At 38.3% G+C, this 15,556-nt stretch overlaps 1 protein-coding gene across 29 annotated transcripts in view; it reads left to right on the forward strand.

The window, feature by feature from the left end:
- The window catches only part of DST (dystonin), a 491,438-nt gene that overhangs the window by 411,746 nt on the left and 64,136 nt on the right, over positions 1–15,556 (forward strand). For 24 of the 29 annotated variants that reach the window (XM_019457466.2, XM_019457473.2, XM_019457470.2 and 21 more), the window contains 7 exons: positions 1,574–1,744; positions 4,316–4,482; positions 6,817–6,976; positions 7,177–7,503; positions 8,006–8,090; positions 9,302–9,543; positions 10,446–10,652. In XM_019457466.2, coding sequence (XP_019313011.2) covers positions 1,574–1,744; positions 4,316–4,482; positions 6,817–6,976; positions 7,177–7,503; positions 8,006–8,090; positions 9,302–9,543; positions 10,446–10,652 — 1,359 coding nt within the window. The remainder of the gene's footprint in view (positions 1–1,573; positions 1,745–4,315; positions 4,483–6,816; positions 6,977–7,176; positions 7,504–8,005; positions 8,091–9,301; positions 9,544–10,445; positions 10,653–15,556) is intronic. The other 5 variants (XM_019457477.2, XM_019457478.2, XM_053904788.1 and 2 more) reach the window with 1 other exon arrangement.

The raw sequence follows: 15,556 nt of genomic DNA on the forward strand, positions 1-15,556 counted from the left end.
GCTTCAGTGGGCAGCATAAATGAAACAAGCAAGCTGGATGAAATAGGACCTCTCCCTGCCGTTAACTTGACTTTCATAGAGGCCCAGTAGTGCCAGGGTGATGGCAGGCGGCCCGTGATTCATGACCTTGTGTTGAGCGAGCACATACACCTTCGAAGGTACAGCCGGTACTTAGCTCCAGCAAATCATTCCATGTAGGGATCTAGGATCACTGTTGCCAAATAGTCTGCTTATTTTCAAAGGAACCTGAAAATCTCACTTTTTCTGTGAAGCCTAATTTTCAAATGTCAGCAACTAATTTTACATTGTATAATAGGTCACGCTGTGCAAGTGAAAGCCACCGTTTCTCTCTGTCAGTCCTGGACTAAGGGTTTACCACCCTCACTATAGACTATTAACTCTAAATGGCATTTCATTTATGAGATGTAGATCCCACTTTTTTCTAAATGCCCACGAAGGAAAACACTGGAAGACAATGCTCTGGTGTCTTAAGGAGATCATGCTGAAACACAATGGCAGCCCTTTGCATGACGTAAATTATCAGGACATTGTTAGGGGACGACTGTGCTTATCTGGGGTGGTGGTTTTTGTTCTTGTAGGTTTCTGTGCTTTGAGATCTTAGGCAATTGTGGCCAGATCTCAGAACTACGTTTATCATTCTTTAAAGTCTGATTTGTACTGTAGTGCTCTTCAAACACAATTGGAATGTAGTGTCAGGTGCAAATATATTCAATAGTGCTTAAAACATCTTGCCAACTACTTTTTCAGTCCTGAAGGAAAAGATCTGTGAGAAGGGCAATAGGATATCTCTGTGTAGGACACAGAGACTCCATTTACTAGAATACAAAGGGTCCGGTTTGTCCAAAAAGCCTGTAGGACTTGGAGCTAGCAGAATTTAATTGGATACTTCACAGGCAATTTTCCTAGCAAAATAAAAATCTGTTTCTCTCTACTGTAAGTTTTTTTAATGTAGTCTTTTAAAATATTCATCAGTAGGAAATAAAATATGAAGTCAAAGGATAATAATAAAAATGACTAAGACATTGTTTCTTTTGGTAATCTTAAAATATTTGAATTATTCATTGCTAATCATAAATGTACTGGGTATTTCCAAAGTCTCAAAGATTTCATCTTTTACATTACCGTTTGGGATGGTAACCTTTTCTTCCTGGCTTACTTGCTAAACTTTGACTCCTTTCCACCACAGTCCTGGCCACTGTCAGTGCTTTGGGCAGATTTTAAGTGAAAAGGAAAAGAAAAAGCATTTTTTAATGTTTGTTTATGTACTCTTTTGAGAGACGGAGCGGGGAGAGGCAGTGGGAGAGGGAGACAGAACCCCAAGCAGGCTCCATGCTTTCAGCACAGAGCCCACTGTGGGGCTCAAACCCACAAACTGTGAGATCATGACCTGAGTTGAGACCAAGAGTCAAAGGGTTAACCAACCAAGGCATCCAGATGCCCTGGAAAAGAAAATTTGTGACCAGATGGGCAGAGCATGAACAGTGGTGGCTGGTGGGCAAACTGCATTTTTTGTGAAACCAGTAAATAAGCCGTCGCAACGGAAACTCTGCAGGTAGCTCAGCGGGCAGCCCAGCTGCAGGAGGCACTGCTGCACTGTGGGCGCTTCCAGGACGCCCTGGAGTCCCTGCTCAGCTGGATGGCAGACACTGAGGAGCTTGTGGCCAACCAGAAGCCCCCATCAGCCGAGTTCAAAGTGGTGAAGGCCCAGATACAAGAGCAAAAAGTAAGTTCGTGATACTTCTGTATTGTGTTTCATGTCCCATCATAACCACGAGAGTAAAGATTTACCTTGTGACTCTCTGTAGTAATAGGATATTCTAGTTGACTGGTTGTTGATGCTCTAGGTATTATTTTTTAGTCATTCAACAAATATATACTGAACATCTGCCAGGTTTCAGGCTTTGTTTCAGCTGCTGGCAGTGATCCCTGAACAGAAAAGATGCAAGTTCCTCACTGAGTTTAAGGTTTAGTGGACGGGGAGGAAGAGGGAGAGACTGTAAACAAAGTAAGTACATGGTGGTAAGTTAGCAAGTGATAAATAAAGCAGGGGTGGGAGATAAGAAGTAGGAAGTGACAGAGCAAGGATGGACAGGAAGTGCTGGAGTGGAGTCTGGGGGTGGGTATGTATGCAGTTTCCAGTAGAGTCGTCAAGGAAGATTTCACTCACTGAAAAGGTAACTTGGGCGGAAATGTCGTCATTCCCTTACATAGCAGATTGATCTGTATGAAATTGCCTTTTTTTAAAAAAGTATAGTTGACACACAATGTAACATTAGTTTCAACTGTAGAATACAGTGTGATTCAACAAGTTCATATGTTATGCTATGTTCCCCAAAAGTGGAGGTACCGTGTATCACCGTACAATGCTTTTACAGTTCTATTGACTGTATTCCCCATGCTGGCCTTTTATCCCTGTGACTTACTCATTCCATAACTAGCACCCTGTATTTCTCACTCCTTTTTTTTTATAGATTAAATACAGGCCGTTTCTTGTGGCTCAGCCTGTACAAAAGAAGCAAACATTTGATTCATATATGCTAAAGAATGTGTTGTGTCTTTTGACACTACTAATACAGGACCAAGTTGGAAAGAAAGACACACTTGCTGAAGGGATGATAACATACCAAAAAAACCATTTTGTGCTCCAGATGGTGATGGTCAGTTAGGACGTATTTAGTGACATTTTCAGTACTAATTTGTCAGCCATGACTTGAAATGGCACATGGGAGGGGCCTAGCACACAGCACATTGGTAAGGTTTTTCCTGTGTGGAATCTTAAAAAGAAAGGAATGGATTAAGAGGCTTAATTTAATTTTGACATTCAGTAGTATTTCTAAAAATTCTTTGAGGACTCTAGTATGTTGGGAATTAACCTATTAGAAATAAATTTGGAGATAAGGATTAAAGAAACATAACATAAACATAAAAAATTATTTTTAAATAGAATATAATTCATAATATGTAATAAAGTAATAAAGAATAAGAATGTAATAAAGTAATAAGGATGTATAATATTATATATGACAATATAATTGCTACCATTCGCTATTTAATTTAAACCTTTGTTATTCTCCCAAAGTTAATGAACTATGTTTAACCAACAAGACCTATTTGTGGATTTTGCTTTCTTAATTGCTAGAGGCTTTGCTATTAAAGTTTATCAGAAATAATCCACTTAATGAGTTCTCTCTACTGCCTCAATCACCTGTGGTTCGCTGATTTTCTAATGACTCTAACCTGTGTCAAGAGAGTTTGCGTTTCTTCCTCTTCTTTTTATACATGTTGGTTCCTCTTACCACCTGATTTGGCGGTCTCAAAGTGAAAGGGAGAGGGTGCTGTCTTAGCTTGTTACCTCTAGGTAACTGTACATTTCTTTAATCCTTAATTATCCATCAGGGTCAGAATAAGGAATCAGTGAAGTATTTAGCGTTTTACGTACCTGTGTCTTCCTCACTGCTCTTGACCAGTGCCTATGCATAGCACTTGCTCATGAAATAATTGTTTTGATTAGGTGAGAGCAAAGTAATCCTGGGTTCTGGCCACTTCTTTCAAACATTCCATTCTGAGTTTTTTGAAATGCTTCTTAGAATTAAATTGCATTTTTTTTTCTGCCTCTAAATCTTGAAATACTAGTCTTATTTAGCCAGCTTTGGGGGATTTCTGACTTTCCATTCCCCGTTGATTTTGGACATGATACTTGAAGTCTCTTTTTTAGTTTCTATCCTAATGAAGGGTTATAGGAGCTAGTCCCACCTAGTAAAGGGAGGCCAGAGCCTCTAGATTTAGCATCACTGGCTTGTGAAGTTGGTCTGAGTCTCAACTTCCCTCTCTATAATGATTTAACATGGGGAGAGGTTTTGAAAACAGTAATGATTTATAATATCTTAAGCTTGTCTCGAAAGGACAGATGATTGTTGAATGTTTAAGGTATTCCCATTTCTTTACAGTAATGGGAATTTTGCGCTTTCTGTGCAGTGGACTTATACTGAAGCAGCACCTTCTACCCTATTATTTTATATTAAAAATTAATAGTGAATGGCTTAGCAGGCTTATCAATATTAGTTTTATCTGCTATGAAAATCCCCCGTCACAGCGTCTGACACAATAGTAATGAATCACTAAACAAAATGAGCTATTTTTAAAATCCTACTTCTTTTTATGTGAATCTATACAGAATATGTATTTTGTCACATATCAAAAGTACTTAGACTGTGTTTTCCATTCGATAACACAATTATTTCTTTGTCCCTCCCGCCTCTCCTTTTGCTTCTGGTATTTAATGTTCTATGTCAAGCTTCTCCAAAGATTGCTGGATGACCGCAAATCGACTGTGGAGGTAATCAAACGTGAAGGAGAAAAAATTGCTGCAACAGCAGAACCTGCAGACAAAGCAAAGATTCTGAAGCAGCTGAGTCTCTTGGACAGTAGATGGGAGGCATTGCTTAATAAAGCTGAAACACGGTAACTTACGTACTTGCGGTCTTTTGAAGAAGTAGCAGAGTCTTTAATTACTGATGTTTTGCATTTTGATATTGCTTTTCTTCAAACTGTCATTTTCCTATGTTTATCATGTATGTGAACAGGTAGCAAGGGCTGTGGTGCCGCTCTCCTCCCTCCTCCCTTGGTAAGGTCTTGTAGTCACCAGATACATCTCAACACTTGGTTTTAGAAAAATAATTCCCACAGGAGTAATTCATTTATTTATTAATAACGCAGTTACTGCCTGCCCACTGTGCATCAGGCATAGAGCTAGGCCTTGGGCTTTAGAGGTGAGCTGGACAGATCATTTCTGTCCTCAGGGTACAGTCAGTGTTTTATAGCCATTGAAAAGTAATGACAAATGTGATATTTCAGAGCAAAAATATAGAGTGCTATGGAAGCATGTAATGGGCTTTTGCACTCAACATGTTTCTTGATTACATCTTTTTTCATTCTCCATGTTGGGATCACAGTGACCTGTGTTGAGTAGTAGCTACACTGGAGTGTAACCACAGCCACATAGACTGGGTGGGTTAAAACTAGACGAACCACTGAACAGAATGATTATCTCCATAAATTGCTACCTTCTTTGGAACTACAATGGTGAAGAGAAGAGGATTTGTCTAATCTTGAATACTGGAGTAGAATTAATTATAGTTTATAGGACCGTAGAATGAGATGCTCCTAAGGAGGCTAAAAGCTTCATGTCCTTTCGTCTCGTTTTGGGAGATTATTCCATTTGCGGAATTACCAGGACATTGTACCCTGACTGCCATGAGAGATACTCTCAGTACTTTTTAAAAATAAATGAATTAATGAAATGAATTAATGTCTAGATCCCTGCTTTACTACCACAATGGTTTTCTTTTCCTAAACCTTCCTCACAGTGGCATTAAATAGAAGGATAGTGGTCATATTATGATTTATATGCTGATTAATAAAGTCACTCACAATTTAAATCACAGTAAACTAAATATGGTCACAAAATAGTTTATTTTCACTGATTCTAGATGATTGGATATTTGAATTCAGAAAAAAAGAATGTGGAGGATCTGGGTAGCTGAGTTGGTTGAGCGTCCAATTCTTGATTTCGGCTCAGGTCATGATCCCAGGGTCATGGGATTGAGCCCTGCATTGGGCTCTGTGCTGAGCATGGAGCCTGCTGGAGATCTCTCTCTCTCTCTCTCTCTCTCTCTCTCTTACATGCTTACATGTGTGTGTTCTCTGTCTCTAAAATAAAACTTTTAAAAAAGGAAAAAAAGAATTTTAGTAATAATTTAGAAGTCAAAAATAATTGTATTCATTTTTTTAAAGATCAAATATGTTTCATGTGAAAGTTTTAAGAGATATATAAATGTGTAGTTTATGATATACACAGAAATTATATTCAGTAGCATGTGCCAATTTTCCAGAATTCCCTTGGTCTCCATAGAAACAAATTTATTAAATCATGCAATTCCCTAAGAATTATGCATGATAAAAAGTTATGACAACCACTCTTGGTCCCAGGATCTGGTACTGAGGTACTCTGTATAGAGACAGGCACAATCTCTTGCCCTAGGTAAAAACTGAGGGTGGCGGAAGGTAGGTTTTCAGTTACGTGGTACCATTTTAACTGAAGAACTAATGTGTTTTTTAAAAGCATTTCAAACTATATAAAAGTGTATTCAAATAAGTAAAAGTCTAAAGAAATCCTTTTTCATGATATTTTAATCCATAAAATATTAAGTGTTGCTTTTGGGAAATATACCTGACACTGTACTTTTTTTTTTGGCGGGGGTTGGGAGGGAATAGACCTGGCACACTACTTTAGTAGGAGTCACTATTCATTCCACTATGGGGGGAGCTACAGATGGTCTTCAAAATTTGAATCCAATTTTGACCAGTTGATTAAGTAAGTCCCAGTAACTGGTGCTCTGATTGAAGTGAATTAATATATAACACACTTAAAACAGAGGCTTGGCAGAGCATATGTGTTCAATAAGTTTTTTTTTATTGTCATCATTGTCATTATTATTGCTGCTATTGTTATTATGACATTACTATTATTATTACATAGCTATTATTGTGTTGTAACCAGATTTCTTAAGAGTTTCATAAGATTTAGCTGCTTGGGATTGGCCTGTGCTTCACCTTTAATTTTATTTAATAGGATAGCTATTTTAGCATGTCCTTTAAATGTGACAGATCTTAATTTTAACCTTAGTTGCTTTCCACAAAAAAATGTTTAGAATGCAGGAGCCTGAGTAAAGAAGTTTGTTGACTATTTCACACATTCTTCATCCCTAAATGACCTTTATCTTGGCACATTTATAGGAATCGTCAGTTGGAAGGTATCTCAGTGGTAGCACAGCAATTTCATGAAACCCTAGAACCATTGAATGAGTGGCTTACAACCATAGAAAAGAAGCTGGCGAACTGTGAGCCCATAGGAACCCAAGCGTCTAAACTTGAGGAACAAATTGCACAGCACAAAGTAAGATAACCATTGCACGTTAGTAAGATTCAGTTTTCCATTTCCTTTGTGGTTTTATGTCATAAATTTGAGTTATGTACTGTTGTGTTATGCATAATTGTAAACTAAGCCCATTTCAAATGTCATTCTTTCATTTGATTTATGTTTTCATTTTTATTTGTCCATCCTTTTTGTTTCTCTTTTCTTAAACTTTATTTTAGGCCTTAGAAGATGACATCATCAATCACAATAAACATTTACACCAGGCTGTTAGCATTGGCCAATCCTTAAAGGTTTTGAGCTCCAGGGAGGATAAAGATATGGTGCAAAGTAAACTAGACTCCTCTCAAGTGTGGTACATTGAGATTCAAGAGAAAAGTCACAGCAGGTCTGAGCTCCTCCAGCAGGCCTTATGTAATGCTAAGATTTTTGGGGAAGATGAAGTTGAGCTGATGAATTGGCTGAATGAAGTACATGACAAACTGAGCAAGCTCTCAGTCCAGGATTACAGCCCTGAGGGGTTATGGAAGCAGCAGTCTGAACTTCGGGTATTTTTATTTATTTTATTTTGTTTTATTTTATTTTGTTTTTTCATTTCACTTGTCATTATTTTCTAAGTCTTTCTCATTTCTGGATTGTTTTATGTTCTTATGATTTAGGGGAATTGCTATACTCAAAAAAAGACTTTGCCTATATATACAGATTACTTCTAATGGAGTCACTTTAAAAAGAGATTGAATTTATCCAATAGCCAGATTCCCCCCTTTCCTTTGCTATTTTATTGTTGTACATGAAGACTCATAATTAACTGGTAGTCCAATATCTTCACATAGTCTGTTTTCTGAAAAGGAGAGAGCGTGTGAATTAGGGTAGATGAACATGGGCCATGGTGGTTTAAAGAGGAGGCGAAAATAAGGGAACAGGGATTAATAGTTGAAAATGGGAGGTGTCTACTTAAATCTCTATGAAACACAGAGTTCTCTAAGATTAACCAAAGCTAACTGTGATTTTTTCCCCCCCGCCACCATAAAAACCGTACCTGTGTCTTAGGTTCTGCAAGAGGACATCCTACTCAGAAAACAAAATGTAGATCAGGCATTACTAAATGGTTTAGAACTACTGAAACAAACAACAGGTGAGAATCTTTCAAATCAGATCATCATGCAATTAGCATTGTTGCATTGCTTTCTAAATATTTTAGGGATAAGAGAAAAACAAAATCCTTTATAATTCTGAGGCCACTCCAAGACTTCATTCTGCAGAATTCTTTGAAGACTGATCCAAGGGGGTTTTGGGATATGAGCTCACTTTTTTTCTCATGATCTCACTTGAGTTCCTAATGGAAGTTGTGTGTATTACTCATAGCACATAGCAGGGTTACATTCATTTTCCACTTGCGGGAGGCAGTTGTTCTGCATGAGTACGCAGGTTGTAGACCAGTTTTTAAAATTTTAAGATAGTTTGCGTTCAGTGACAAATTCTCTGGCTATACACACACTTCATTTCTCCATGCTTACACTTACTAAGAAAACAGATACAGACTAATTCGCTTTAGTAATTCCTTTGGCCACAGGAAAGTTTCACTGTACCTGTGTCCATTAGCATCTGTGTTGAAGTATGGGCCAGTAACATTCATTGTGAGTTGCGAGGGGTTCCCTATAGTATCTAGAACCTTGAACCAGGAGTCTGAAGCCCAGGATGCGATTTCTGTGGGTGTCTGAAAATGAGGTAGAGGAGAGCGAGGACCTACTGGAATAGTGCAGATAAGTTTATTATTTTTAATATATACACATTCACATCCCATACACATGTACCACGTACACACGTGCGCACACATTTGCACACATACATATGCACATGCCAGACGCTGGTCTAAACGCTTTGCAACTATAAACTTGTTGAATTTTTATCACAACTTTATGAGGTAGATTCTTTCATCCCTGTGTAATAGTGAGTAAACCAAGGACACAAAGAGGTTAAGGATCTTGTGCATGGTAACAAGTGGCAAAGTCAGTGTTGGAACCCAAGCAGTTTTTAGCTCCTGTGCTTGAAGTCTGAAAACACCATATAGTTAGTTGTGAAGGTGGTGCTTTCCCATAACTGCAGGCACTGTAGCCCTTTCCGGTTTTTTATTGGCATTTTCAGAGCTGTTTAGATTTGCCAGAAATCTCGGGAAGGATTAAAACCTAGAAAAAGGCTTCTCTTGGGTCAGATCATCTTTGGAAAAATGTCTCTCCTCCCTCCCCTCCCTGAGAAAATCTCATCAGTGTACAATAATATCTGAAGAAACCCTCCCTCTAGCTTTTCTTTGCTTTCTTGAGATATAACGTGCCTTTGAAATTTTAGGTGATGAAGTTTTAATCATTCAAGATAAATTGGAAGCCATTAAAGCAAGGTACAAAGACATTACTAAATTAAGCACGGATGTAGCCAAGACCTTGGAGCAGGCACTGCAGCTTGCCAGGCGCCTGCACTCCACACGTGAAGAGCTCTGCACCTGGCTGGACAAAGTGGAGGTGGAATTACTTTCATACGAAACTCAGGTTCTGACGGGAGAAGCAGCAAGCCAAGCCCAAGCGAGACAAAAAGTAGGCTTTTATTTACGCATTTTGGATCCATTTGTTACCGTTTAGGGTGATAGTCTCGTGTCGTTACTAATATGCTGAAGGATGCCTTGATGGGGACCCAATAGAAATTGGCAGGAGATCAATTGTGTAACACTTCGAAGAGCCCAGAGATGAAAGCCTTGCATTTATAATTTGTTTCCAGAGTCTTATGGTTGGGAGTATAGTTTATTACACAAGAGACAGAATGATGAAAACAGAAAGAAAAAAAAAAGTCATTGTTTCAGAGATACACATAATTTGCTTAGAACAACAATATTTATGTAAGATAGATGCGTAGCATGAGGTAGCTTTTCTACTTATATTGCAGAAGTGGTATTCTGTCATGCTGGTTTTCTTTTCAGAGGTAGCCTCTGTTTTATCATCCCTGAAGTATGATCACATGTGGTGGAAGGGAGCCGGGGAGGTCAGGCTCACTGAGCCTGTAATGATTCAACAGGGATGATTTAAAGCCACTACGTACTCATTTTGAGGGTCACTTAGTTCTGGCTTGGACTTTACTCTTTATTTTACTTTCCTAGTACCTGATTACTTAGAGGTTACCAGAAAGCAAAGAATAATACATGTGAACCTGCTTGGTTTTGTTTCCCGAATTTTAAACATTTATATTAAAGTCAAAGATAAAATCTTTGCCGTGTTGACAAATGAATTGTTCTTTGGAACTCCTCAGGAAACACTTTTCCTTTTTACAAAATAGCTCTAAATAGCAAAGGTTTCTAGAACTTAACTGAAACTCAGGGACCAATGCCTGGCATAATTGACCTGCAAAGGATGTTAGCCCCGAGGACAGTTAAAGGAAAAGCCTGTTCTAACTCTTAAGCTAGTATTACCCACAGATTTGTATCTTTTCTGAATTCTGTTTTCAGGAACTGAAAAAGGAAGCTAAGGACAGCAAAGCCTTATTGGACTCCCTTAACGAAGTGAGCAGTGCTTTACTGGAGTTGGTACCCTGGAGGGCGAGGGAAGGACTTGAAAAAATGGTGGCCGAGGACAATGACCGCTACCGATTAGTGAGCGACACCATCACTCAAAAGGTGGAGGAGATCGATGCGGCCATTCTGAGATCACAGCAGGTAGGGACAAGCGGTTTGTTGTCTAGGCAATAAATTTCCCCCAGTTGTTCTCAGAGCCTTTACCTGAACAAAGATTTCTATTAATAGTGTTTCCATTCATTTGTTATGCTTCAAAAATGAAAGGAGGGATTTGAAAAGATTTTGGGTTACTTCGACATCTGAGTGCGAGGCAGGGCAAGGCTAATCTGTACATTGTTAACAGCCATCTGCCTCATTGTAGCCCAGATTTATACCCTTACCAAATCGGTCACTGGGAAGATCAGCCCTGCTTTCCAAACAAAGTGCTTTTCGCTTACATATATGTGAATTGCTAATGCTAATTTTATGCCTTGGCTAAGTCTAATCTGTATGTGAGTAAATATTTTGAGTTATCACATAAGTCCACACTGACTATTCATTTACATACAGCAATGGCAAAGAGAGGCTGTGTTCTTTCTAAAAAGGAAACAGTCGTGTTGGCGATGTGGTGTTTTTTCTGGACTGAAGGGGGGGGGGCGGTGGGAAGGGTTGTTTCTGACCTGTCTGTGACTCATGCAGAGTTTAGAGTTCCAGAGAGTTTTGTAGGCACCCAGCCCTCACCACAGCTCCGTCAGAAAACTCTGGGTTATGAGTGGGGTCCTGGAAATAGAAATTTATAATATGTGTTCTGATTAACTTTTATTGACTATCTCGGACTATTTACATTAAGTCATCAGACTCTTACTGCAGACCTTCTGTGACAGGATTAGTGTGCTATTGCAGGGTACTTCAGAGCAGAGCTCTGGAAGGCACATAACTAAGCCTTTACTAATACATGCTGAACACCAGAGCCACAAACCAAGCAGATTGTGTGGGAGCATCCAAAATTAATTTTCTAAGGTTGCTGTAAAAGTGTAATTTATATAGTTCTATATTATAATTTATGTGGCATAATGCCTCACTCCTCATTTCAGGGCCATGCTCTAGAATCACAAAAGCTGATGAAATACAATGATAGCGGAAGGCCTGCCTTAGAAATTTTTGTGAGGGAGAGCATTCATGCCTGAGGAATGTATTTGCATGACTTCAGTTTTCAAAGTTCGGCACAATCTGTATGCCTCATTATTACAGGAGGATAAATGCATTTATCTGTGAAGTTTATTCAACTGTATGAAAACACTGGATCTTTTCCCCAAAACTTATATCCACATTTCAGAATTGGCACTGAAGATTTCCCTAAATAGCAAGACTACTATTCTGTACTCTTGGAGTACGATTTTTCTTGAGAGGTTGACTGTGGGTGGTTAGTTCAGTGAAATAAGAGCATAAAAAGGGCAAGATGACAGGTTGAGCTTGTATTTTTTTTAATGTTTATTTATTTTTGAGAGAGAGACTGTGAGTGGAGGAGGGGCAGAAAGAGAGAGACACAGTCATTATAGAAAATTTTAAGATTTTCTGAAAGAATACAGGAAAAACTCATGGAAGAAATAGTGTGTAAATAATATGATCTCTATCCTTCCAGTCTTCCTTCTGAGAGAGGAAGACCTAGTGTCTTACTACCAATAAGTCATACAGCTAATGCTAATGCCATTGATATTTTCTGGTTGTTCACATGTTTCTAAACTCATAATTTTCAAGTTTATAAAGGAGCTAATTTATGACTGAAGTCATTTCATAACTTTGCTCACTTATAAATATTTGGAATTAGCACCAGAGTACAGTTTGGCACTAAAATATTTGTTTTCTCTTTTCACAATAATAATTCGTCTCTTCAGTATAGAAGAGATGGTGCAAAAATATCTGGAGACTCGGATGTTAGCCACACATTTTGTACTGTTTTAAGGTGCATAAACAGACCAAGCACCATTCTGTGTCTCTTCTCCATCTAAAACAATGGACGTGATCTGACCTCCGTCCCATCTTTTTAGACATACCTATAGTCACATACAATTTGTTTTATTAACAGCTACTCCTTTCCAGGTCCCTACCTTCAACATACCCACACCCACAAGTTGACAGGGTAGGACGTATGTCTTGAACACGAAGTGGTAATTTTTACATTTATAGATTTGATGCTTTGTTTCTTAATAACCTGGCTAAATAGATTTTAAATAACTGAATGTTTTGTTTCCAAGTAAATTTCTATTAAGATGTTTCACCTTTTGCCCGGCATTAAGGCTGTTTGTATACAGATCTACCTCCTATATAATGTTATAACCTGCTTTTTGGAATTCAAGAAAAGCATAGGGACTTTGTGAGTCAGGTCACTGTTGCAGAGTATATTGGCTTCCAAACATCGATGAGAAAGATGTCTAGGAGTGCCTGGGTGGCTCATTCAATTAAGCAACTGACTTTTGATGTCAGCTCAGGTCTTGATCTCAGGGTCGTGAGTTTAAGCCCCGTGTTGGAGCCCACTTAAAAAAAAAAAAAAAGAAAGAAAAAAAAAAGATATCCAAGAAAACATAGAAAAGAATTAGTTTGAAAAGGACAGGGAAGGGAGCATGCAGATGTCTAGTAATTGGCATGACTTTGTAACCACCCTGTTTAAACATAGTTTTTAGAAAAGTTCTGATTTGATGTGGTTAGATTTTTTATGGTTATCCTATATTGATAGTAACAGTTTTGAGAATATGTGTCACTGAATTTTGAAATCATGGAGGCCTATGACAGAACCCTTTATAAATTTGAGTAGTATTTATTGCTGTTTGAAAATCATCAAACTGCCTCTATTATGGACAAATGAGTGAGGACTGTATGCATCTGACTCTACAGATTGGCAAGCATTGACATTCTGAAGAGAGTATGCTTTTTTATAAGAATTAGGCCCATTCGTTACTTTTAGGAAATATCTGAGGAGAACAAGTCAGCTTTAGTAAACAGTGATGGTGAGCTTTATAAACAAAACGAAACAGGTCTCTCCTTCTCACAATACATGCCATCATCTGAGTTAGAAAGTGTACATATTTTTGCCTGTTAAACCTGCACGAAGTAGCATCTTTTTGTTGCTTTCTTTTTGTTGCTTTCTTTCTCTAATTGCAAATTGAACCAAATGAGCAATGTGGAAATAGGGGGAGGCACTTTCGCTTAAAAGATGTGCAGACTTATAGCCTGAATTCACACCATTGTGATTGTTTTAACCTCAGAGCAGTTCATTGTCCTTTGCCTCATATTAATATGCACAATTGTCAGAAGTTGCTAAAATGTGTGTATTTCACGGGATCTGGGAATCCCAGACACTCTTCAACAGTTCTAATTGCTTGGCTTGAGTGGCCATAATGACCCTTTTATATTAAAGGCACGTAGGTTGGTGATTTGGGTGCAATTAAAATAAGCAGCTCATCAGGTCATTAGGAATCAGCCTTGGAAAAAAAATAACACCTGTTTGTTTCTTTTAAAGAACTAGTAGGAAACTTCCCCCATGGAAGTGAGATTAGTTTAGACCCTCCAGGTGTTGGGGGTGGGAAAATATGGGCTGTGTTATGAATAATGCAAAGCAAAATGGAAGGAAATGCTAATCAAGGAAAAGTGATAAGATCCTCAGCCAGGGGAAGGGAGTAAAAGGATGTCCTTGAAGTTAAGGTTCACTTATCATTTTGCCTTTCTTAAGCCTCTATTTCCACTTAAAAGAAACCCTCTAGATAAACACAAAAGTAGTTTGTCAGAGACTGGAGAAATGTTTAAGAAGTTAAAACCTAGTATTTATTGACGGTTGTGGTATATGAGCCATTTTTGGTGAAATTGCATGCATATTTTGAGTTCACGAAGCCTGAACTGTATACGAGCACCAGTGATAGGGCAACTAGCAATGCAGTCTCTGGGGTCAGACCACCTTGGTTTGAGTCTCAGCTCCAACAGTTACTAGCTGGGTAAGCCCTGGTAAGTCAGGTAACTTTTCTCTACCTCAGTTTTCTCAACTGTAAATGGAGTAGATGGTAATACCCAGATGATGCAGTTGTTGTCAAGATTAGAGAAGATACTGCATGTGAAGCACTTAGTGTGTTCAGTAAAATGCTGGCCATTATTGTTTTAGAGCGTTTTTCAGGAATAGAGATAGCCAATTAAAATGTCTTTCACTATTAGGGTGCCTGGCTGGCTCAGTTGGTGGAGTGTGCGACTCAATCTCAGAGTTCTGAGTTTGAGCCCCACGTTGGGTGTAGAGATTACTTAAAAAATAAAATCTTTAGGGGTGCCTGGGTGGCTCAGTTAAGCACCCGACTTTGGCTTAGGTCATGATCTCATGGTTCGTGGATTTAAGCCCCACATGGAGCTCTGTGTTGACAGCTCAGAGCCTGGAGCCTGCTTCGGATTCTGTGTCTCCTCTCTCTCTGCCCCTCCTCTGCTTGTGCTCTGTCTCTCTCTGTTTCTCAAAAATAAATAAACATTAAAAAAATTTTTTTAAATAAATAAAATCTTAAATGTCTTTCACAGTCTTGTTGGAAATTTCTGAAATACTGGTTCTACTATAATAAGAGTTATAGTAGGTCAGTGGTTAGATTCCACTGATAAAACCTAGTAGAATATTTCCTAGAATGCAATTACGGATGGTAATATTATCTACAATTTATTTGAAGTCAATTTCTGCTACTTGAGTGAGCAGTAAACAAGTTTATTAAAATTTGGTCTAATAAACTGGTTCTCCATATTGTTCACATTGTAAAATAAGCAGCCTTTATGGTCTATTAGAAATGTACACATATAGTCATTCGAAAGTTTATAGGTGTAAATAAAATGCCTTGCTTCCCTGTAAATTGCTTAATGAAGACCCTGGGGCTATTCCATTTGTTGCTAAACAATAAATATTTGCTAATTTAATTAAAAAAATCTCAAAAGACAGGAGGGAAATTTCTGCTTGCAGTCTTGTTTTCTTTTAGCAGAGCAAATATTTGCTTTGGTTGAAGAAACAGTGTTTTAGTTTCAGCTTTCCATTTTGGCAACTTAGATGGTAT

This window comes from Panthera pardus, unplaced genomic scaffold (assembly GCF_024362965.1).
Source record: "Panthera pardus isolate Hobbes unplaced genomic scaffold, ASM2436296v1 HiC_scaffold_17, whole genome shotgun sequence".
Classification (NCBI taxonomy): Eukaryota; Metazoa; Chordata; class Mammalia; order Carnivora; family Felidae; genus Panthera; species Panthera pardus.